Source organism: Passer montanus, unplaced genomic scaffold, assembly GCF_014805655.1.
Source record: "Passer montanus isolate IOZ18808 unplaced genomic scaffold, ASM1480565v1 scaffold20, whole genome shotgun sequence".
Taxonomy (NCBI): domain Eukaryota; kingdom Metazoa; phylum Chordata; class Aves; order Passeriformes; family Passeridae; genus Passer; species Passer montanus.
Window position 1 is genome coordinate 9,259,080 of NW_024366592.1, and position 26,262 is coordinate 9,285,341.

General features: G+C 40.5%; 1 protein-coding gene across 5 annotated transcripts in view; it reads right to left on the minus strand.

Annotated features, from left to right (window-relative positions):
- Window positions 1-11,572: 11,572 nt before the first annotated feature.
- The window catches only part of IPO8 (importin 8), a 47,094-nt gene continuing 32,404 nt past the window's right edge, over window positions 11,573-26,262 (minus strand). Inside the window, exons 22-26 of one of the 5 annotated variants that reach the window (XR_005627349.1) lie at window positions 21,151-21,356; window positions 19,510-19,746; window positions 18,716-18,832; window positions 12,386-18,029; window positions 11,573-12,252 (exon numbers count right to left, since the gene is read on the minus strand). Coding sequence is in view for 3 of the 5 variants with exons in the window: in XM_039707998.1 (XP_039563932.1) it covers window positions 17,932-18,029; window positions 18,716-18,832; window positions 19,510-19,746; window positions 21,151-21,356 (658 nt within the window). In the remaining 2 variants the exon portion in view is untranslated. Of the gene's footprint in view, window positions 18,030-18,557; window positions 18,619-18,715; window positions 18,833-19,509; window positions 19,747-19,954; window positions 20,171-21,096; window positions 21,357-26,262 lie in introns of those variants that run through there. The other 4 variants (XM_039707999.1, XM_039707998.1, XR_005627350.1 and 1 more) reach the window with 4 other exon arrangements.

A 26,262-nucleotide genomic window follows, 5' to 3' on the forward strand; every position in this document is an offset into this window, starting at 1 on the left:
AATCCTGCCAAAAAGCAGCCATCCATGGGAGCAAGCAGTGAACCAAGCATGGGATGCAGGGAGGCAGAGGCATGTCAGGACTGCAGTGTGCTGGAGCGGTCAGGCTGCAGAATCCCTGCACACCACAAAACAGTCCCCAAAAACTGTCTCTCTTGAGTGGCCCCATGCTCTTCAGAAGAAAGGAAGGCAGCACTTGGAGACAAACTTCTGCCCAAGGGCAGCTGCAGCAGCAATGGCTCTAGTACTGCTTGTACAAAGCACCTCTGATTCTAGCTACATGCTCAGGGAGCTTTATTGGAATCCTGGAATAATTTAAGACTGAAAGGGAGGCCTGCAGGTCATCTAGGCCAATGTTCTGCTACAAGTGGGGCCAACTACATTGGGAAGGTCTTGCCTTTGTGCATTAGGATGAACACACTGCCACAGCTAAACTGTTGGCTCTGAAGATCACAGAGACATCACCTAGACAGGTTCTCTAAAAACAGAACATTTCATACACAGCCTTAGGGTGTGGATTCTGTTGGGCTGCAGAAGCCATTGGCAAATTTACTGCATACTTGTACCACAGTGAAGCACAGAGAGAGCTCACCAACAAGCCCTCATTCCTTTGATAATGCACAACGGGCAATTTCCTGCTTTGCAGGGAAGAAAAAGCACATAAGATGTTTCCCTGCAGTCTAGGCACACCAGACACCAGTGAAATTAGGTGGTGAATAGCTCTGGAAAAGGAGTGATATGTTGAAAACCATTGTCTCTCTCTAAAATCTCCATATGAATAATCAGGTCAGAAAACTGGTATTTCATAACAGAGACATAACAGATATTGCTCTGCTTTAACAAAGCTTTCTTCCACTTGACAGAATATGCTTGTCAGACAACCGTATCTTACTCCATTTAAACATTGTGGTGTCTGAAGGTATCAGGTATCTTCCTGCAACCACCATCAACAAGGCTTTGAATATTACAAAGAAGAGGGAAAATAAACCTGTGTCTATCATCTCATGCAATCAAACCTAATAAAAAAATTAGCCATTTGGGACTGAAAATTGACAAATTGGTGACATACAGAATGAAAATCTTGATAGCTAGCTGAGATCTGCCTGATCTGACCTTCCTAACAGGATAACTATTTAAAAAACCCAAAAAAATCACGTGTACATCACTCTTGAAGATCACAGGATGAAAAATTATACATTAGGCATCCTCAGGCTCAACTTTTAAAGGGAAACATGGTTTTCATTTTGTCACAGGTTTATAAATGGCTGTACTCCACTCTTGGAGCTTTTCCTCTACGGCTGACTCTCCCTATGCAGAACAGAGTCCTGCAGGCAAAGACTGGGTGATGGCACATCAATTGCTGAAATGAGTTCTTGCTTGACACAGGCAAGATGAGTAGCCTCCCTTGTACAGCCATTACTTGAACACGTGGAAAAAATGAAGCAGAGATTTCTAGAATCACATGAAATCTAATATATAACACAAAAACATCCCATGCTGACAATATTCCTGAGGACAAGTCCTTATGTGAAAGTAATATTGCTGTAGATGAAGCATCACCTCCTTCCTGCAAGTGCAAGGAACAACACACACAGAAATAAAGCTATTGTGTATCAAAGGCTGCAAATCAACACCGAGCCAAGGCTTTGCCATTCTGAATAAAGGCATTGTCATTCCCTGAATTAAACTGAAACAGGACCCAATGCAAGATAAACATAGGAAAAGAAGGGAAAAGTGTCCTAGACTACTAATAATGGCTTTTCAGGGAAAAGTGTCCTAGACTACTAACAATGGGATTTTTTTTGCCAAAAAGGATGATTGACAGAAGTTACAGCATCAGAAAGCATGTGTTTAGAGATCTAGGATCTTCTCCTTTCACATACTCTTTCCTTGGATGCTCAGTTGGCCTAGGAAATCAAGGTGATGCTGGGTGTTGAGACTGAGCCTGACTGCCATACATACTTTGTCAAAAGAAAGACAAGGACACATTCAGGTGGAAAATAAATCTATCTTATTCTAAAAAGTTTAAACCTCTAAATCCTATGGATCTATAGAATGGTACATCTGAGTCCAACATGGAGCACCATGACAGAAGTATGTAATAAAACCTATGGAACTGTTTTTTGCTATCAGTTTTCCTAGAAACTGCTGGACTCAAAGCAGCACTTCAACACCATTAGAGAGATTGCAGCCATTTAAACAATCACACCTCACAAAGAGCTTACGGTACTACAAAACTTTGAACCCTAAACAAATTCAACATGTTAAATAATGAGGGAGACTCTTTCATTCAATGTCACTCCTGAACGTCTCTCTCCTGCTTTCTGGCTCCTGTAGCAAGTCAGGCACATAGTGAAAAAAATATTTCAAGCCAGCGGGTGGCACTCAGTACTATATGCTAGATGTGTTGCTGATAGTTTGAATATATCAGATATTTTTAGGTACTGTGAGCAGTTCTAGGCAATCAAGTATTGTAATCAAGAGCATACAAAGACTTAGCTACATCAATTCAGTCAGGATTTTAAGGATTCAAGTTTTGCAACTCCGTCAGCTGATGTGCTGAGATGGTATAAGACGACTTGCTCCTTGCTGTGGTGTAGACGTTTTCAGCAGAATTTCTCTGAATTTCACAGGCATGTTCAGAAGAATCATCTTCCTGAGAACACCCCACTGTGCTCAGCTTAGCAGACAGTTATTTCCATAATAGCAGCTTTCTGTGAGGAAATAGGAAACGTGGCTCTAGGTGGAGATATTCAGTTACCTGCCACGGTGAAAATCCCTGGGTTCTAGCGGGCCACGCCATTTGCGAAATGACACAGAGATGTTATAGGCAGGAAGATTATAGAGCAGCCCATCCCTTTTAGACGATGCAAGAAGACGCAGAGGCAGCCCCGGCACGGCGCGCTCAGCACCGCGGACAGCGGCACAGCCGCTCCCACGCTGCCCACCCGGGCCCGCGCTCACCTTCCCCCTCCGCATCCCTTTTAGACGATGCAAGAAGACGCAGAGGCAGCCCCGGCACGGCGCGCTCAGCACCGCGGACAGCGGCACAGCCGCTCCCACGCTGCCCACCCGGGCCCGCGCTCACCTTCCCCCTCCGTCCCTCCCTCCCTAAACTTGCCTATACCTGTGTATCCCCTCTTCCTCAATGCCACACTGTCATCTAGACCCTCCCACAGCCCAGTCTCCTATCTGGCTTTTCGATACATCCATAGAGAGGCAACGCATGGTACAAATAAACTTTATACCAATTATATAAGTATATTCAGTATATACCTGCACCTCTCATGGAGGGATCACTGCAAAGTGAAGTCTGATAGTGAAACTGGAGACTGGAAGACACAGTTGTGCTGCCTGTGCATCTCTATGCTACATTTTGAGCTGTTTCAAGGTCAGGAATATACCTATGCTTCCTGCTTTGCAGGGAAGAAAAAGCACATAAGATGTTTCCCTGCAGTCTAGGCACACCAGACACCAGTGAAATTAGGTGGTGAATAGCTCTGGAAAAGGAGTGATATGTTGAAAACCATTGTCTCTCTCTAAAATCTCCATATGAATAATCAGGTCAGAAAACTGGTATTTCATAACAGAGACATAACAGATATTGCTCTGCTTTAACAAAGCTTTCTTCCACTTGACAGAATATGCTTGTCAGACAACCGTATCTTACTCCATTTAAACATTGTGGTGTCTGAAGGTATCAGGTATCTTCCTGCAACCACCATCAACAAGGCTTTGAATATTACAAAGAAGAGGGAAAATAAACCTGTGTCTATCATCTCATGCAATCAAACCTAATAAAAAAATTAGCCATTTGGGACTGAAAATTGACAAATTGGTGACATACAGAATGAAAATCTTGATAGCTAGCTGAGATCTGCCTGATCTGACCTTCCTAACAGGATAACTATTTAAAAAACCAAAAAAAATCACGTGTACATCACTCTTGAAGATCACAGGATGAAAAATTATACATTAGGCATCCTCAGGCTCAACTTTTAAAGGGAAACATGGTTTTCATTTTGTCACAGGTTTATAAATGGCTGTACTCCACTCTTGGAGCTTTTCCTCTACGGCTGACTCTCCCTATGCAGAACAGAGTCCTGCAGGCAAAGACTGGGTGATGGCACATCAATTGCTGAAATGAGTTCTTGCTTGACACAGGCAAGATGAGTAGCCTCCCTTGTACAGCCATTACTTGAACACGTGGAAAAAATGAAGCAGAGATTTCTAGAATCACATGAAATCTAATATATAACACAAAAACATCCCATGCTGACAATATTCCTGAGGACAAGTCCTTATGTGAAAGTAATATTGCTGTAGATGAAGCATCACCTCCTTCCTGCAAGTGCAAGGAACAACACACACAGAAATAAAGCTATTGTGTATCAAAGGCTGCAAATCAACACCGAGCCAAGGCTTTGCCATTCTGAATAAAGGCATTGTCATTCCCTGAATTAAACTGAAACAGGACCCAATGCAAGATAAACATAGGAAAAGAAGGGAAAAGTGTCCTAGACTACTAATAATGGCTTTTCAGGGAAAAGTGTCCTAGACTACTAACAATGGGATTTTTTTTGCCAAAAAGGATGATTGACAGAAGTTACAGCATCAGAAAGCATGTGTTTAGAGATCTAGGATCTTCTCCTTTCACATACTCTTTCCTTGGATGCTCAGTTGGCCTAGGAAATCAAGGTGATGCTGGGTGTTGAGACTGAGCCTGACTGCCATACATACTTTGTCAAAAGAAAGACAAGGACACATTCAGGTGGAAAATAAATCTATCTTATTCTAAAAAGTTTAAACCTCTAAATCCTATGGATCTATAGAATGGTACATCTGAGTCCAACATGGAGCACCATGACAGAAGTATGTAATAAAACCTATGGAACTGTTTTTTGCTATCAGTTTTCCTAGAAACTGCTGGACTCAAAGCAGCACTTCAACACCATTAGAGAGATTGCAGCCATTTAAACAATCACACCTCACAAAGAGCTTACGGTACTACAAAACTTGGAACCCTAAACAAATTCAACATGTTAAATAATGAGGGAGACTCTTTCATTCAATGTCACTCCTGAACGTCTCTCTCCTGCTTTCTGGCTCCTGTAGCAAGTCAGGCACATAGTGAAAAAAATATTTCAAGCCAGCGGGTGGCACTCAGTACTATATGCTAGATGTGTTGTTGATAGTTTGAATATATCAGATATTTTTAGGTACTGTGAGCAGTTCTAGGCAATCAAGTATTGTAATCAAGAGCATACAAAGACTTAGCTACATCAATTCAGTCAGGATTTTAAGGATTCAAGTTTTGCAACTCCGTCAGCTGATGTGCTGAGATGGTATAAGACGACTTGCTCCTTGCTGTGGTGTAGACGTTTTCAGCAGAATTTCTCTGAATTTCACAGGCATGTTCAGAAGAATCATCTTCCTGAGAACATCCCACTGTGCTCAGCTTAGCAGACAGTTATTTCCATAATAGCAGCTTTCTGTGAGGAAATAGGAAACGTGGCTCTAGGTGGAGATATTCAGTTACCTGCCACGGTGAAAATCCCTGGGTTCTAGCGGGCCACGCCATTTGCGAAATGACACAGAGATGTTATAGGCAGGAAGATTATAGAGCAGCCCATCCCTTTTAGACGATGCAAGAAGACGCAGAGGCAGCCCCGGCACGGCGCGCTCAGCACCGCGGACAGCGGCACAGCCGCTCCCACGCTGCCCACCCGGGCCCGCGCTCACCTTCCCCCTCCGTCCCTCCCTCCCTAAACTTGCCTATACCTGTGTATCCCCTCTTCCTCAATGCCACACTGTCATCTAGACCCTCCCACAGCCCAGTCTCCTATCTGGCTTTTCGATACATCCATAGAGAGGCAACGCATGGTACAAATAAACTTTATACCAATTATATAAGTATATTCAGTATATACCTGCACCTCTCATGGAGGGATCATTGCAAAGTGAAGTCTGATAGTGAAACTGGAGACTGGAAGACACAGTTGTGCTGCCTGTGCATCTCTATGCTACATTTTGAGCTGTTTCAAGGTCAGGAATATACCTATGCTTTCCCTGACAGTAACACAAAGTAAATGCCAGCAGGTACCTTTCAGAACACTCAAAAACCAGTATTTCCCTGTCTAGATTTTTCTCCTCCACTGATATGCTCTGTCTCCTTGGAAAAGAACATGGGGGTCACAGCCCATCTCCTTGATCCTTTGGAGGTCCCTCTATTCATCTGGTTCTCCCATGCTTAGATCTTTTGTCATAGAGATATTTCTCTTCTCCTGTGAACAATAAGCCTTCTGCTTCCCTCAGCAAGCAGAACATACCAGACACCTGCTGACACTTGGCAGTCCAAACAGCCACTGGTTTCTCATGTGGATTCTCCCTGTACACCTTCCCTTCCCCCACAGCTCTATAGTTTGTGATGCCACAGAACTTTACAGTTCATGCTTCAGCTTTTGGCCTGCTCTGAGGAAGTGACATGCTCTTGTGACTGAAGCCAATACTCCTTGAAGCGAGCTGTGGTTACCAGAGTTAGAAACTGCAGGGTACTGGGACTCCTGCCTAATGCTTATTGCTTTTCCTGATCATTTCCTTTCAAATGCAAAGGCTAATTATCCTCTGCTGGAAGTAGAACCACTTCATTCAAGATTATTGCCATTATCACATTTTGAACAAGTCAAGCACCTGCCCTCCTTATGATCCCTGCCTACACAGGCCAACCAAGCTATTCTGCTATCCTCAAATTCCACCTGCCCATCCTACAGAAAGAGCAGAAGGACTGGCTGGATAAAATTCTGAGCCATCTTCTCTGATCTCCAAGTTGGCTGTGCTTTGAGCAGCAGGTTGATTAGGACCTTCATAAGCTCCCTTCTAACGTGAACTAAGTTCTGGTTCTAAGTCTTCAAGGAAGTATAGCAATAGAAATTGACAGAAAATTCACCTCTGTAACATACTCCCTCAAGGGATCTGTTTCCTTTCTTTAGGGCTTTCCCCTAATTCTAAAAGACAAATCTGGACACTGTTGGCCCAGGGGTTCAACACATTCAGTAACTCAGAATCAGAACCTTAACATACCTTTAAGTGCTTCTGTCCCACAGAGTTCCAAGCTCTTCATGCCAGTGGCCTTTTTTCAAGGTCCTGCAACTTTGCTGTTCACAGATTATCTTTCAGAGCACTGATGAAGTGCTGGCTTGAATGCCCTCCAAGTTTCCTGAATGCTGTAGTATCATTTACTTGCGTTAGAGAATCCACAGTAAAAAGCAAAATTAAAAAGCACCAAAAAGTCGTGATAAATGGTGCAATTAAGGCAACATAACACACTTTAAATCAAGAAGAGCTACAGCTCTGCTCCTGGGTATGGAAAGGTTCTAATTTACCATGGCAAGACATAGCACATGCATCAAATTAGTCATGTTTCAGAATCTCTCTTATGCACAAACATCAGCAAAACTGACTATCCATTTGCATACTACCAGCAAACAAGATGTGGAGACTTTTCTTCTCTAATTACTGTAGGTTATAAACCTTCTGCGGGTTTCTCTTTCCCCTCAAAATAAACCCACCGGGGGTGCACTCACAGTAGCAGAATTCCCCACCCAACATGGATGGCACATTTCCCTGAGGTTGCTTTATGAGAAGGAAGCAGGCTTTGCCAGAGGATGACTTCGAGCATCTGATGCCTTAGGAGCACAACTCTGGCTATCCCTCACCCTTCTAACAAAAACCTGACAATATAAGCCTCCTAACTAAATTAGGTGACTAAAATTAGGTACTGTGCTTATTTTTTTTCCTAATCTACCTACTAGCATTCTATATCTTAGTGCTCATCTGTATATCTTCAAAGGTCCACAGTTGCTGATTTCTGCCCTCTATTTTTTCCTCAACCAAAAGGGGGACGTTTTTTGAAAAGAAAATGTCGTTGTACAAAGTTTTGTTGTGAAACAGAAACCATTCAGAGAAGGATAAAATGCTTTCCTGTGCTTTAATATAGCTTCAAAAATTCTTTAGATTATGAGCTGTTAGTGTACTGCTAAGCAATCTCCTGCAGCAGAATAAATCTTGGACTCAGGTGTCCCATGACACAAGCGACCTTGAATGAAAGCCACAAAATGGCAACAAAATAAACTAGCACACATCCTTTGACATTAGGTAGCTGGTGCTACATTTTCCTGCAGCAATACTGTCATAAAGTAAAATCCAGAGTTAAAAGTCAACTACAGCTCCATACCCAAATAAAAAGTAGAAGCAAATGAAATCTTCCCTGCCGAAAACTGGAACAAAGCAAAAATATGGAGATATTTTAAATATAAATACTAAGCAAAGCAATACTTGTCATAGTTAGCCTCAGATGTGTTTGCCTTATGTTTTCTGTATCTTCCCCAACCTGCAGTACAGTTACAGAATTTCATCATATAAGGATTTGGGCCTTGATTCAGCAATTTGATCCTGAAACACTGAAGAAAAATGCACAAAATCTATTTCAAAACATTTTACATCAAACTGTATCTAAAGAAAAAAAAGAGAACAGTAAGAGAATCTCATGATCCATGTTTTATGGGAATATCTATTGACGGAAAAATCTAGCACCACTCCAGTTAGGCTTCCTAATTCAGCAGATCACAGTCACAAACCCCAAAGAGGTGCACATGTGAGAACAGGACAGAGGAATCCAGAATCACAACAAAGTGAGAAAATTTTGTGTTTACAAAAAGCAGAAGCTGAAGATCTAAGACAACATCCTGAAGCCCTGGAAGATCGCTGCATTGTGAAGCTACAGGACAACAAAGTGAGAGGGTAACAAAGCCTAATCAGAGCAGACAGAGACTAACACAAGCACTCCTTCTTTGACAGGCAGCCAGGAATGATTTGCAACAGCTGCTACTTCAGCCACACAGTGACAGTGGTTTGTGTATTTTATTAGAAGAATATCAATGACCAATAGAAAATACCATTAAACAAAACACCAAATGAGCCTTCACCACTTCAGAAGAAGGAACCATAATAATGGAGGCAGCCTGAGACTGCAGAATTCTCACTTATTGACACAACAACCTTTGGCAGCCAGGGAAGTTCCTTTAGAGCCTCCAGTCTGATGGCTCAGACAGCCCCGGGTTTCAAAGTACTTACAGATCAGAGCAGCACAACAGGAAAGTATCTGCAACCTCTTTACCTTAGATCTACCTTCATGTAATCAGTAAACCTTTTGATTAACAATGTATTGGGATAAATATTCTGTAACTGAACATCTGGAATAGTCACTCTTTGTAGTGATTTCCACGCTTGCTGTTCCAGTGAAATCAATGTTTAGGCTATTTCTTGCACATGGATTCTCTCTTGACCAGGTTGGCTTTTTATTTTTCCTCCATCACAATGGTGCAGACAGATCCTTGTCAGTTTTTCTTCAAAACAGTAATAGAAATAGAGTTAATCACGCTGTTCACCCTGAGTTGATTCTTGTTTGGCAGAATTATGATCCTTGTCACACCGAGGAACTAGACTCCATGTCTCTGTTTAATCTCACCTCATGCTGACACATTTCTGAGTGGTCTATACATAGCAAAGGATGGTGATAACCGATTCAGTTCAGTGCACAGCCAGATGCACTGTGGCATTCTCAGATTATCCTCGTTGCAGTTTTGTTTAACCCCCTGCATTCTCCAGGAAGATCCTTATGGTTGGAGGAACACGAGACAGAGGATGTGCTCTCCCCGTAAGGACACAACTCTTGCAGAGCATGGCCACAACTGCTGCTGAGAGCCCAGTGCTAGCCCCATGGCTGTGCTCAAATCCCTACACAAAGGTGCAGACATTTGGCCCCATTACCACACTCTGCACAACAACCTCTCAGGGCAGGCAAGGTATGTTGTGTAAAAAGGAAAGTATGGAGTATTTATTTTTAATAGAAACCGCTAAAGGCATTCTTAGTTGTTGTAGTTGCACATTCTGCTCTACAAGGTGCTGAGAGATAGAAGGCCAATGCATTTAATAAAAAAGGAAAAAATCCATTATTCATATACTGATATGACCTTTCCATACTCTGTATTTTGCTCAGAATCTCATTTATGTGACTATGGAGAGTTTTCCTGATGTGCACACAATACCATGTAGCTTGAGCTCTGCCAGAAAAAAAAAATCAGCAGGAAACTGTATGACATTGGGTAAAGTCCCAGTAATTTAATCAAACGGGTAATTAAATTATTTAAATTGTTCATTTAACATACCTGGTAACAAGAGAAAGCAAACACTGATCCTATTTCACCCTTGCTGGGGACCAAATGGAACAAGTTACCATTTTAAGAGACTGGGAGTTAGAACTCAGGTTAAGAGTGTGATTCTAGTCCAAAAAATATCAACACTGTTAGAAGGCAGGAGGCAGCATAGGAGAAAAATATTTACTTGGGTAACAAATACACTCTTTAGATCCTGTTAGAAGTGGCAATCACAACCTACAACCTCACAACCAACCCAGGATGTTTGTTAATACCTGCAGAGGGGCTTCCCAACCTGCATCCTCATACGTGGTGCAGATGATACCAGCAGTCATCTGGAGTTCTGCTTCCAATCCATCAGATTGACTTCAAAGCCTCAAGGGGAATTAGCAATTGGGATGTCATTCATCACCTTCCTGAGAACCATTTTTTCTTCAGGAGAGCTTGTCATACCAAGCAACCCACACAAAATACAATTAAACAGTGTCACTGCTAGACAGATTAAAATTGCAGTTCAATAGTGGAACTCGGTGTTGCTGAGCAATGTCATAAATTAAGTATGTTCTGGCAGAGCTTGTGTGGAAGGTATCAGTAGTATTCCAAACATCAGGACCTAGCAAATTGCATGGGTAAAATCCTAGCTCCATTGGAACCAATAGCAAAACTCCCAGGCACTTATACAGAGCCAGAATTTTAATTTCTCATGGCAGCTGCAACACGTTGCTATGGCTTTGGGCAAACTACACTAATTCAGCCTCCCTAGTTCAAAAACACAGACCACTAAGGACTGCTTTTAGAGAGACACACTGTGAAGGACACACAGAAGTGGTCTATAAAGGGCAAGCATTATCAATCAATGCAATTTAACAAACAGGCTACTTCAGCAACTCACCACCAGAGAAATACTCCACTGATACGAACACCAGGCTTGCAGTTCCTACCTGGGAAATTAATTTCTTGTCCTGTGGAAGGCTGGTAACAGTGTCTTCTTTATGAATTGCATGCACGGCAGACTGGCTGAAGCTCTGGTGCAGATGACTATCTTCACTAGCTTGATATTTTGAGAATTGCGTTCGGGTGTTCTGCACCAAACATCAGTTATGTTCTCTCACAGCCAACGTGTGTCAGTGAACAGCTGCCTTCACAAGTCAGAGATTAACAAACACTGCTACACAAATGCACATATTAACTCTGGATAACACACACATTTGTTTAAAATTAATTCTCGGGTGTTCTTGCAAAGAAGTTTTATAGCTGTATGAAAAGCAGCTATAAAATGGGATTTGGCTCCTTGGTAGGTGGCATGTTACAATTTTTTAAGAAATGTATTATTCTTCCCATATAAATGCACAACAGATGTAACATTCGACCTAAGCAATAAGATTTATTACTGTTTTTAAAGCAAATTCAGCACAGCTTAAGAGAACACTGTACAGAATTCTTTAAGCTAGGAAGAGGTTCTTCTTGTCATCAATGTATGCTTTGCATTTGTCAGTTTTTGCCCTCAAAGCCAACCCACAGTTTAGTATTTCAGGCTTTTTACAAAGGTGATGATCCTGCAATTCAATCTGCTAATGTAGCACATAGCAGGCTTCCTCCAGACACAGCAGATCTGGGCTCATCTCCTTTTAGTATCAAAAGAAATGTGCATGGCCTCTTTGGTCTCTTTTTGAGCCCCCAAAACATTTCATGTGATTTATGTTAGGCGTTATTCCAACAACACATGCAATCAAAAGTAAGTGTCACACATTGTTTGGCAATGAAAAATAAACATTACAGCTGTGATCAAAGAACATGTCTTGCTTATATTGTCTTACATTAATTTCTTTACCTCATGCACTTTTGTATAAATATTTACGGTTTCATATTTTCTTCAGAAGCCATAGTTCTTCTGTTTTCTAAAAATAACCTGCTTATGCATAATCTTCTCTTTCCAAAGCACTGTTCTTCCTTTTGTTAAGTTCATTTCCAAGATCTCTGTGCATGATAAGTGGTGAAAGGTGGATATGTGCAACTTCACTAACAAACATGTTGAAAATACCTAAAAATGAGGAACAATTCCTGAATAAACACCTTCAATGGTAAACAGTTCTGTGAGAAATGAATAGGCGTCTATGTTACGCAGTAATTTTACATTTTGTATAAGGGCACGAAACATGAAAATTAAAACATACCTGAGAATAATATTAAAATCTCATTTCAAGAAATTTTCTGTTGCTCAACAGCTTTAACTATCAAGTAGTTTCACAGTTTTTGCATTTCACTTCATGTGACATAAGCCGGATGGTCCAGCAGGCAGCCCCTGACCAACACTCTCTCAGGTGAATCCTGCAGCTGACACTGTTGTATTCATATTTGAGAAATCCATGTATCTGGAACTTCAACTCCTACCCCACCACAAACAGAGCCAAACTCTTAAACTGTGAACCTCTATACAGCCTACAAAGAGAATTCTAGCATTAATATACCACTTTCACCTCATTTTTCTGTTATGAACAACTTGCAATCAAAATTGTTTTGTGATCTCAAGTTCAAAGCACTGCACCAAATTTGGGGCTGCCCAAGCACATTCTCTTTCTAAAGGCAGGCATGGGACAAACTTCTTGGATGCTGAAGACCTAGGCTACTTAGGGAATGCTGCAGATCTCAGATCATATCAAAAGCAACCCCTCAATTCAGATGGATCCTTTCCCAATTCGTCACAACCACATATGCCTGCAAATCCTCTCTGAATTGGTGTTCCCCAAAACTCTTCTAGTCCAAGAGTAGTTAATCTGCCAGCTTCCTAGACAAAGAGCACTTTCAGTAGCCCTTTAGGAGGTATGCTGATCATCTTTAACAAAGATTGTAATCCCACTGAGGGTCTCACGTTGGTGATTGCATATCAGTCAGGACAAGCAGTTTCCAGACTTTTTTAAAGGATGCATCTGATTTCTGCCAGAGAAAAATCTCATTAGGTCTTCACCTCTCATGCATGGCTGTCAGTCAGGGTACTGACATACATACAGATGATGCATATTGTATTTGAAGGGTATCTGTGTGTATTTGCAGTGAGCATCAGAAATAGATCCACAGGCCAGGAAAGTTTCAGCCTGTCCAGTGCCCAAGCACTGCTTTAATTTTCTTTCATTTTTCCCTGACTGGTTTTCCCTGATTAGTTTAACAAAAGTTGTAGCAGTGGAAGAGGTGTCCAAAGCAAGCAGCTTGGCCTCTTCACACATCCCCTTTATGAAATGGTTTTATGCTGAGACTTTCTGGTATCTGGAATAGTGGATGGCTTCCTTAAACACAATGGGAACATGCATCTCTGCTGTACCTCACCCACCTGGGTTAAGACCTGATATCCCAGAGAAAAGAATGCTGTTTTCATGCCTAAGATCAAGAATTACATAGCCATGCCTGCTGTATGCTTTTCTGCAGTGAGGGAAAATCAATTCTCTGTCTACCTGCAGAGACAGCCTCTTGGACTTGAAGAATGTCCGCAATCAGAGACAGAGATCCTTGAGGAACTGACCACCAGACTGCCAAATATTAACAGAAGATTGACTGGGGCATATCTCAGAATGAGGACTGGGTACTCCATTACATAGTGCATTTTTGCCTATCCTTTGAGCCAATTTCAGTACAAGGTATGGGGATTTCAAAGTGCCCATATTAAGGAGTAAATCACAGAAAGGTTCATCAAACCACAGGCACAAGTGAGGGGCTTTTGAAGTTCTGTATCATCTGTGTATGACAAATGAGAGGCTGTTCTACAGCAAGAAACACAACTGATAAATTGCTTCAAGAAAAAGAATTTATAAAAATTGCTTAAGGTTTACCTTTTCAGGTCTTTTGAAAACTCCCTGAAATATCCAATAACACTGTGGCTAACAAAAGAAGAAAAGGAGGAAAGAAAAAGACAGGAAAGCATTCTGGAAACAGGACAGTTAATCATTCACGTTGTCTACAATTCCTTTCGCTCAAGGCAATCTCAAGACAGACTGGCTTTGTAGTAAGGAAAAAAAAATCCTCTACTATCCTACCATCTCTTCTCTACAATGCATGATGGAATCCAGAGCCACCAGCTGCCAGGACTTCACAGGCAAAGGGCATGTCCTAAAGCAGAGCATTTCATAGCTCCCTCACACCTCACAGGCAGCCTTTTTACCTAAAGCAAAGAATCTCACAATATCATTTTGTGTGACATTCTTTAAATATTTTGACTTAACACTACCAAAGTACATTCATTTCAGTCAGATTGTGCACATGTGGGTTTTGGGGGATTGTTCAGGTTTGGGGTTTTCAACCTTTTCCTCAGCTTGATACTCTGCACTCTTCCTGGAGCTGGCCATTGTGATCAAAGATTCTGCTTGTAATGAAAGCAAGCAATGTACTTCCATGCTGAAAGAGAGACAGCAAAAAGAGGCAGCCAAAACATGTGGTGATTCTTATTTTCCTTTCACAAGTGACAAAACAGCATATGCAGTTCAATACCCAGAATCAGTCAATTTTATCTGGAAAAGCAGCTTATGTAATCACATTTGCTATGATTATAACCCCCATGACACTAATTTCCTATGTAAAGCCATTGTGGTGCCCACAAGGATCATCTTTATACTTTGGGATTATGGGCATGGGGCAACATAAGTCACCAGTTATCAGCCTTTGTTTTATTTTGCAATACATTCATGATTCTCTATCCTTCCAATGGCAAATACAGCATGCTTGGTTGGCAGTGCTGGTATCTGATACTCCACGATTACCTCAGCTTCAGAGTGAGACAGTAAATGCACATTTGTGTTACTCTCCCTTTAATGTAGTACAAAGCTGGACACAGCTCAGAAAGAAACATCTAAAATCCATTACCTATTTATGATCATGTACAAATGGGTATTTATCATGTTAAAAGAGAACCATATGTTAAAGTAGAGGTCAGAGCCCAATAAATCTTTTTGGATGAAAACCCTTTTTTAAAAAAAGGAATAAAATAATTAACATTTGCTTTTGCCAGTAGAAACATTTGCTCATGAATCTTCTGGGAAGGGAAAGGCATTTAACCTTTTTACATGCCATTCCCTCAGACATCTCTGACCCCAATGCAAAATAGACAACAAAGATTCCCAACTCCACAATGCTGATTAAACTCTTGTATGAAACATCTGGATGAAATTTTCTTGGCAGCTGATTTCAAAAGTACACAAGAAGCAGAACTAGGGAGCAGCCATAGGTCAGCTTAGTGACACCAAGATGATGCTATGCAAAAGCAGATTTTACCTTGAACACACCAACTACTAAATATTAGTCTGTGACTGTGCAAGCAACCTCATCAGCAGAAGAAAAATAAATCCATCTTCTACTCTGCACATCAGTATAGAGAAGGCAAATGGGTTTTGAAAGAAACTCACCTTGACAATCTTGTTTCTTTTAATAAAGTAATAAAGGGCTTAAACAGTTTACCTGCCTAATACCTAACTTCAACTAACAGGTAAGAGAGAAGTCACCAGTGCCCTTAACTTCCAAAACCATTTCTTAAATTCGTGTATAATTTCAAACCTTCTGTGGTTTCTGATAAACTCCCCAACAAACTGGATGTATTGTTTTCCTACTTACTGTCTCAGTCAGTACACCCCCAGGCCTAAATTAGCAAGGACCTGTAACTTTCATAACCTGACATTCAAAATAAAGGATATCCTGGCCCTCTGCTGCTTAAAGAGCCTGTCCGGTGCAGCTCAACAGACTGTTCCCACTTGGAAATACAGACCCTGGAATTCTCACAACCTCCACATGTACAACAGGCCTAAAAATGAGACATTTTCACTGTTGCTATTAACTAAGCAGCATCAGTGAAAAACCTACATGAACCAGGCCAACTTTACTCTGTAGCTGCTGGGGAAAGGAAGGCAAAAAAAAAGAAAAAGGGAACAGCAGCACAGAAATAGCCTTAGAGTCTGACAAAAAGGTGCAGGAAACAGGAAAGCATAGGGAACATTCTGCCCCACAGCTGCCAGGCAAGGAAAATTCCAGAAAGAACAGGCAGAGATTCTCTGGCCTTTTCTAGAAGCCAAGGCTCAGAGTGCTTCAGATTTATCAGACTCACCCAGAATAACAAAATGAAAGCTTCAGCACTGCACAGAGCCAGCAGTCTGTAATTTACTGTAGTTGTGGAAAATTTGATGGGGTATGGGAAAGGCTTTGACTTTTTATTTGGGACACTGCTGTAAAGAAGTAATTATTAGTATTGTTTAAAATTGATTGGTGAATATTTTTAAATCATAAAGAAATTAACACAGAGACAAAATCTGGTCTAAACATTTTATCTCCAATCCAAAATTCACATTCTAAAGCACCCCTACTGCTTTTTGCTACACCACTGAGATCCCAGTAGACCTAAAGGAGGGGCACCTATTCAAATTAGTACTGCTATCACTTCCTCTCTAAATGAACTTCTCCACAAACACCTTGTCCTATAGAACCCTTTAGGTTGGAAAAGACCTCTAAGGTCATCAAGTACAACTGTTAACCCCGTGTTCACTGCAAAACCCTGTCCCCAAGTGCCACATCTACGTGTTGCTTAAACACTTCCAGGGATGTTGATTCTTCCCACTTCCCTGGGTAACCGGTCTCAATGTGTGACCATCCTTCCCATGAGGAAATTTTTCCTAATATCTAGGCTAAACCTCCAGTGGTGAAACCAGTCTTCAAAATTCAGGAAAAAAATCTTTCAGCAGAAATTTCAGCATAGAACAAGAATAACCAACTGCAATGCAGACCAGAAATACAATCACAGAGTGTAACAGTAAGAAGTAAGTTTGAAGCTGTTCTTCTTCTATCAAAATAAATAAAATATTGCAAATATTTTGTACCACATTATTCAGTCCTACTACTGGAATGGTAATGAATGAAGAAAACCAGAAGAGATTATTCCACATATAATTGAATATTCATCAATAATAGCAGAAACAAGCTGTAATGTTGAACATCTACATGAGAGGGCCACACCACTTGTCCAGGCAGGAGCTAATATTGATGTAGATTTAGGGTAGCCACCTGCCAAGCAAGCCACTGAAATTCAAGCAAATTGAATTCATGGCTAAGAGAAATAATTTAAGACTACTGCATCAAGGGAAAATCTGCCATTTTGTTAAGACCCTTTGACATAACCAGTGTATGCTCTGCAAATCCAACAGACACCTCCCTGTACGTATTTGGTCTGCACCAAATAGGGAAGGTGTGCTAATATTCTGAATCCAGCAATTTGTATGCAACCAACAAACAAACCGAGCAGTAAAAAGCAGGTGATTGGAAAACATGGAACCAAGGCTTACAGTGTATCAAGAAATGTCCTTACACTTAAAAAAATTGTAATGCACTCCAAAATCCGTTTGTTCAGGCAATCCATGTACAACAGAAGGCACTGTTATCCATATGAATCTATCAATTCTGCACAGCAAAAACCTGAGAAGTGCAACTCAATCAGATACAGCCTGGCCCCTCCCGGTCATCCAGGTTCCTTGAGGACAAACATTTCCTTTCAGTCCATCAAATTATAAAAACACCACAAGAATTTGTACATTACAGTAGCTGGTTAGAAAGAGCATTCTGGTGGGGGAAGCACACTGCTATTTCCCAGAAAACCTTCAGCAGCATTAAATTACCCTCCCCTATCACTCAGAAGTCATGATGATTTCAAGAAAATGTAATGATGAGACCCTTCCCATTGACCTTTGTAGCCGATCCTTCAGTTGCCACCGGGAGTATTTCCAGCAAAATTAAATGCTGTAATCAGTCCTTTGTTGTCAAATGTGTAGCCACTTGGTTGTTCTATTGTCTTAGTCTCTAGAATTCAAAGAAAAAGGATATGAAAAATAGTCTATAGAGAACACCTTTGTCAGAGACAATACAGCTCAACTACAAATGCAAAGTTATGGAAAAAACTCTCAGCTGTGTCAAAATCTCATTCCCTAAATGCAGTGAAAGGAATAAATTACACTCAGGTTTTTCTCTGAGGGCATAAATGTGCACACCTCTACAACAGAATTGAGAAATGAATCCTTTACCAAATCAGTCTATGCTATGCTACTCTTTTTGATTAAATCTGAATTTATTTTCCATGATGCAAGCTTTCTACACCTAAAAAAACCTCACACTAACTGCAAGGCAACGTAAGTAGTTAAAAAGTTAGAAAACTGTTATACATATAATAACTGATAGTAATCTTCATCAAATGCCTGGCTGCAGATAGATATTGCCTTAATTTGTTCTTCATTTCAAATGTCAGATTGTGTAAAACTAGTTCATACCATGTTGAAAAAAACAGCACAAATCAAAGAGAAGGCAATTAATTAGAAACAACAGTAAACTTACTCTGAATAACTCACACTTCCAGGCAAGGAATAATGTAATCATGATATCCTGCTCACGCTTCCTAGAAAACGTTAATTAGCACAGAGGTGGTTGTTACAGATTAGAAGCAGTTCCAACATCTCTGCAATGGCTGAAAGGGGCCCAGGGAAGTGACTCACCTGCAGCAGTTCTCCGGTGCTCTGCTAACGTGTAGATCTCCTGCAGCTGTTTCTTCTGATCCTCACTCAACGGCGCGGTCAGGGAATGGTACCAGGCTGCATCCCGGCTCTGCACCGCTGCCAGGGCAGCAATGGAGGAAAAGTGACCATCAGCTTACATACAAGTTCATTTCAGAGGAACAAACTGAAACACATAGAAATTCTGGCTGCTTTTAAAACAGAATCTGCACTGCAAAACAAGATCAGTATTCCTGTCGGTTTTCTTTGCACAGAATTCCCATTCTAATAGAGGCAATCCATTTTGGGGAACTTAATTACATCCTCTGCTTTCTGAAACAGAACATTAACCACATGGCCATTATTCATGGACAATGTGAATTGAATCTTCTCATTTAAAACTCATATAAAAACTAAAAGCAACAGGATTAGTGAAACAGGAAAGGGAGAAAATAATTTCTCCATTAACATCAAGAAGGTGACAAATATTCTCTATATACAAGTCCCTCTAGTGACCAGGCCCCACTTATTTAGGCTGTGATTGAAAAATTCTGAGGGAGAATGTGAAGAGAATTAATCTCTGGCTCTATGTGCTACCATTTGTTTTTTGCAGCACTAGTAAGCCAAAAAATTGTAGGACTAACATTAGAAAGCAAGATCACATTTTACCATTTCAGTAATCCAAACCATTACTTGTAACAAAGAAAAGAGTTTTCCCCAGTGATGACCATAAACATCTCCAAATTATAACATGATTTCATCATGTTATATCTTTCTGCCAACCAGCAAACACATACTCAGAAGTGCTTGTGTAAAAAACTGGTATTCATCAACACCATTTTCAAGGTCAAGAGGTGTGCTGAACCCTTCAAGAGCAGTCTCCTCCAATGCATCTTCATCCCAGTCATCATCATCATCATCGTCTTCATCCTCTTCCTCTCCACCTCCAGCACTGCCACCTCCTCCTCCACCATGGTTCTCTTGCATTGCCTGGCTCACTTCATTTGTCTCATCCTCATCGCTTGGTATCTCTTCTGCAAAACCATTGATATGTTTTGTAAAACAAAGTTTAAAACTATAAGGAAACAATGACAGATTAATTTAAAACAATTAGTAAATCTAGGTGGCTGGAAAGGGGGCCATCTGTTAACATCCCTTCCCCAAAATTTTTAATAGTCTTATGTTAAATGTTAAAACATTTCCTACATTCAAGATCAGTTAAACTTTTGTTTCTACGCAGACCTGAGGAATGTGGAACTGCCATCTTTTTTCTTCTTTCATTTATGCAGTCATTGTGCAATTACAGGGTCCAAAATTTTTCAGGAAATGTCTTCCAGGAAATGATCCATCACTCTGCTTTTTAAATTACCGAGACTTGCATAGAATTCACAAACGCACATAAAACCATGAGAAATCCATCTGTAGACCAATTGTATGCCTTCTCTTCTTGAGTGTTGCCTTATTTGAACAACATAAACCAACATGTTAAGTTGGTGTTACTTTCCCTTCTGCTTATAAAAATATGACCCCCTGAATTAAATGCAACTACAACCTGCAATTCTAAATGCTTTTTCTTACTTAAGGAAAAGTATTTCTGACATATAATCAAGATTTTAAAAAACCAAAACTTTCATTTCCAAACCTGCACCTCTTCCTGTGTTAACAGTTTAGAAAGAATAAAGATGACTATAGAAGCAGCAAGCAGGGACTGAATCATAGGACGGAGATTTGAACATTCCTGTGCTGTTTTCATACTGTATTCCTATGTATTGAGAAGAATTCTGTGATTCCATTACAGAACAATCATGGGTGAAATGTGAGTGGATTACATAATTTGCTTACATCCAATCTAATTTTCAGACCTCAAAACATCTACTGCTTGTCAAACACATTTGCCTGCAATGCTGTGAATAATTCTCTCCCCTCAATTCCCTCTGTAAGGCGTTCTTTGATGTTTTTTCTCTTCTGGCAGACACAGAGTTTAGAGGCCTGTGTGCTCAAGGAACCTCAGCTGTCTCAAACCCTACTCTGCAAACAACCTTCCATTCGGACAAAGAAGACCTGCCAGGACCTCCTTTAAAATTCATCAAAAAGGATAGTGGAACAGCTTCTTTCCAGGAAGTCAGAATATACCTAGTGGAGTCCTGGCAAACTCCTGCTGCCTACATGAGAAGACAGTATATTCACAGCCCAGAAGAGTACACCTGCAAGTTACTCTTGAACCAATACTACTCTTTCACAAAATGTTAGCTGTTACACCTTGAAACATTTTGATTACAATTTGGGAGGAAAAATCAACTCCTAAGATGGTATTTCAAGCACCCAGTAAGCCGAGCTATTTTCAGCAGACTAATGAGTCTTAAAAATGAACTGCAATTTCTTACCCCCTTTAAATTAAATCCAGACAAAATCCACAATGTGAAAAGGGGAGATTTTACCATTATCTTCTGCAAAGTGTTTTTCATCTTTTGAATGATCCTCGTGTTCTGTGAGCTCTCGTGAGGCGCAAACTTGTTTTAAGCCCAAGAAGAGGAGGAGGATTGAAGGAACAATCTGGGCAGCCACAGCATCCACTGCAGGTGGTCGGTTCTGCAATTCCATTAGGATGCTCAGTCCTATTATACACATCTTTCTGTCATGGAGTCTAAAACAAGACACAATTGTTAGACAAAACCAGATTTTCACTGCAAGGATCTATAGAGAACATTAAAATCCTGGTGCTTGACATGGCAGAAGACAATGTCTCAGAGTCTATGTTCAAAGTCTATATTCAAAGATCCTACACAAACTATTTTCTTTGCTCTGAATGCAAGTTTCCCACTGGAAAGTACTTGTCCAAGAACAATTAAGCATCTTTCAAGCACTGGTCAAATTCCTGGAGCAATTTTTTCTGATTACCAAATGCAAAATTTGTAATGCTAAATAAATACTGTTTAATAATTATGTAGACTATCTTGTCTTTAATAAAGCATTTGATACACATTATCATTATTGAATAAGATGGAAAATTAATTTGCCTTGGCTTTGATAGCAGTACTGTTTCTGGAATGGAAATTGGCAAAAACTATTAGTGATGAGCAATGATAAGCGGGAATGGATTGAATCTCAGGGTGCATTTATGGAATGCCCCAGGGATAGCTGAAGTTAAATTACGAGAAGTCCATCAGAATAGCTGTGTCATACATATTTCAATATACAATTTCTAATGCTAACTTGAGACACATTGCTAACTCTGGTGAAAGCAGGGAAATAATTCCATCTTATCAAGAGTAACTGGCAGTGTACTCAAACTGGGAACTTACAAATGAGTAGACCTTCAGTAAAACAAACTGAAGACAATTGAAGGGAAAGAAATTAATTGAATTAGTAGCAGAAAGATTTTTATGGGACCACAGTCAGGAAACAAAGTGAGAACCTACGCTCTTAAACATAAGAACTGATTTTCACTTCCAGAAACAGGAATTTCTGCAAACAAGATGGAAAAAAAAAATCTAAATGCTTCTGCAGATACTCTCTGGTCCTCCTTTACTGGAAACATCAGAAGTATTCAACTACTAACATTACAGTATTCTGTTATTATGAGCTTGAGAGTAGCTTTTTTGTTTGAACTATTTAATTTTATGCTGACAGCTTCTGTGCAAGCCTTCTGCAGCAAAACCTAGAGAAACCAAGCAAACCTCCAGAGCTGGGAGAAAATGGCCATCCTCTAAACTCTTGGGATACTTCCATTACTCAACCAGTTTTACTTTGGAATGAAGAGAATACAAGTTGAGAGAGAAGAAATAAGATGGGCACCACAGCCACAGGCTGCAATAAAACTAACAGGGGAGCTACCAGCTCAATCCACCACTTCAAAAATCACTACAGATATACAGCTTTTCAGTGCTTAGTATTTAATTACCTAAGTTCCTATATAATATGCTACAGAACTATTATATCCTTTAAGTAACACAAGTGATTCTGTATTGCAGCTTTCTAAACTTTACTTGTGCATAAACAAGGTTAGAGATCTGGAGGGATTTCATTACATCTCCCATGTGGTTAGTCCTGTTAGGATTTACTGAAATGATTCATTCTCAAGAGTAGTTGACAACAAAAATAAATTATATATGACCATGCAGAACATTATGATCCCAGTAGACGTTCCAAGAACAACAAAGCCAACCAGCATATCAAATGACACACTTTGTCACACTAGGTTTGGCTGCTTGATTACACGTGTTGAAAAACACACCAAAGCGCAAGCAGGAACGCAGCATTCCTGTAACCATAATCCTCTCTTTTCAGATGGCATGGGTCACAAAAGAGGGCATACAAACCAGGGACACTGAGATAGAGGAACAGGGTTTGCTTTCATGAGAAAAAAATATAAATCCCTTAGTCTTCTCAGCTGAAATGACTTACTCCTGCATGTTAAAAACAAGCTGTTCGCTCTCATGCCGACACTTTGCAGACCAAAAGCCAAGCTGAAGATAATGCTACCTATAAATGTTATTTGGAGAGTTATCTTCAGTGCAAGTACCAATAGAAAAAACTTTCAGTACCTCCTCTTTTTGTCAGCGCTGTCACCCAAGTGTGACCAAAGCTCTGTAATCTATGCACAAGATTTCTATCCTGCATCTTGACACTGGGAAACCATGAAATCAAGACCGAAATGCACAAAGAAGCAATTTCAGCCACATGCACCAGAGTAAACTAACAACTCTTAGCACTACTTTTTATCATACATTTGAAAAAGCGACCATTGCACAACACAAATTGCAAAATGAAACAGTAAAATATAAGAAAAAATCTTAGGAATTAATGGCTTAGCTTCATATTAAATTATCATTTTGGGACAGTAATCAAAGTACAAGAACGAAGCCTTGCTGTTTGAAAGGGAGTCATCATTGGGAAGCAGGCCAAATGACCAAAGCCCACAGCATATTTGTCATGCTCCACTTTAAAGCTACTAAAGAGAGAAGTTGCAAGAATGAACACATGTCTTCAGAATATGCATGTTATTAGAAGGCCCTGCAGGACAGCAGAAATTCAGGCATTGAGCCATCTTTAGTGAACCTGAGCCAGAAGGAGACTTTTCTTTCACCTGCCAGCAGAGAGAAACAGCAGGAAAAGCATCTGCCTTGCCTGAAGTTCAGTATTCTACTATACCCCAGCTGCATTAAGGACTGAACAAGCAAAATAGAGTTTTATATATTTTCATAATAACAAAGAATGGCTTCAGGACCATTCCGTTGCTATCAAAAGGCTCATTATTTCAGCACCCTTCCATCTGCTCAAGGGAGCCTGGATATGATTCTCCTTAGTAATTTGTGCTTTGAGATCTGTACTTATTTGCTCAGAAGCACACAATAGCCCTCCCTAACAATCAGGGACTCTGCTTATTCCTCAGTGGTTTATCAAGCCTGGAGTGTTAAACACACAACACACAGCACTGCAATGCACGACTCCAAGTCACATCTATTTTTAACAAGCTGCGTGTGGTCCTCATAATCTGCAGGACCTCTTCTTGCTAACACATATTCCTGTAATACAGCACAAAGGATTTAAAAATCTTTTGTATTTTAAACCAAGCTGAAAGTATTTCAGAGAAAAATTGCTAAGCCTTTCCTTTTACTGTGAGAATGAAGTTTCTTTCTATTACATCAATCCAGTTCCTGGACAAACTGCAAAAAATTAGCCATTTCCTTCTAGCTGCAAAGTTGGAACCAACATAAGACTGGGATTTTTATATACAACTCTGAGAAACCTAGGATTTTTACCTACTCAAACTCCTGTCAAATATATAACCCTATTCAGCTTCAAAAAACCCAAAATCACTTACTGAGGGTTTTTTTTAAGCAAGTGAGATTTTCCTTTCATGCTACTTACCATAGAAGAAGTTTTAGTATGAGAATAAGCGTAAGTCATGCAGATGTTTCACCCAAATCTCAGCTGTCAGTAAAATGGCAGAAAGTGGTAAGGAGCAAATGTTTCTGCAAAAGGCTTTCTAGTGTGAAGTTATTGCAGAAAGCATTTAGAAATACCCTATGGTATATAAGCACTATCAGCACACAGATATCAGTCACAGATATGTGACTTCCACTATGACATACTGAATTTATGCACAATCTTATAAGGAATTCTGGTTCTCCTTGCCTGGCTAGTTTTTAATATGCCAACTTTGTAACACTTTTTCCAATAGTTTCTATGGTTTTAATAACATGGAAGAACAGCTACTTATCTTGCCATAACTGCTTTTACCCTGCATTTTTCCCATGAATTCCATCTCATGTGTTTACATGTGCTGCTCCAGAAATACTGCATTCTTTTGGCAAACTCTCCAGCCTGAGCATGTACAGCCATGCACAACCCTACTGCTGGCAGAGCACAATCTGTGGGGACTAAGACTTGACAGGAACAGAAGAAAGACATAGAATCATAGAGTGGTTTGGGTTGGAAGGGACCCTAAAGGTCATCTCGTTTCAACTCCTCTGCCATGGGCAGGGGCACCTTCCACTAGACCAGGTTGTTCAAAACCTCATCCAGCCTGACCTCGAACACTTCCAGGTATGGAGTGTCCACTCAAGAGTGTGAGATTTATATGGACAAGGCATCTTGAACAGCCACTTTTTTCATTCCAGTTTTCCTGCATGGCTGACAAAGAAATGACAGCAAGATTCACCTGGTCCTTCACATCTGGAGGTGGATCTACTTTGACCTTGTTCAGTTTCTCTAGGATCTGTGAGTTTACCAAATTATTTGAATCTGAGCCTAAAACTGCCTTTTAATGGAAACTAAGCAAAGTGTAAACCAAAGCAACAAATGGCAGCTGATGAGAAAAAGGGCTGTGCAAATAAAGGTGCCCACTGCTCTCTGATGAAGACATGAACTTGTTGGGAGGGGGGGTGGTGTTCAAGAACACCAAATTTTTTTTTGCACTTCTGTCTTTTCCTGTTCAGTTAGGCCTCTGAATCTGGGGCTCCCTTAGTACTCCTAAGAAAATAAATGGTCCGCTAGAAGCAGTGCTCTCCTGAGGGAAAGGGAGGAAGTCTCTTACAGCACATCACAGTGCCTCACCAGCAGTACTACAGCAAAAGCCCTACCCTACACCTGGAAGTCACAAAGTGAGGAGACGGCACAGAAGGAAGAGTGACTTCTAGATTTAAGCATATTATAGATAATTATTTCTCTGCTGGTAGCAGCGGATCAAAGAGAGACTTCTAACCCTCTGTTGCCATTCAAGTGCAGTCTGGGTAGAATGACGGGCATGACAACCACGTGTTTACCTTTTCATTTTCACAGGCTTTGTTAACCTTTGTCTCAGCTCCAAATACGAGTTTTAGTTTCAGTAGCTGATGCTTTTTGAAGAGCAACACAGAAGAACTGAAAATTTAGCTGTAGCTCACAGTACTATTTGAGATTGGAGCCCAGTCAGACCCTAACATTTTTCCTCTCTGAGTCTGACTAGCTTCTCACTGAATGCTCCAGTATGAACTGTTTCAGACTGTAAATCTCTTTCCCTTTACCATCTGTAAGGAATATCTTCTTTCCTACCGTCTCTGTATTTG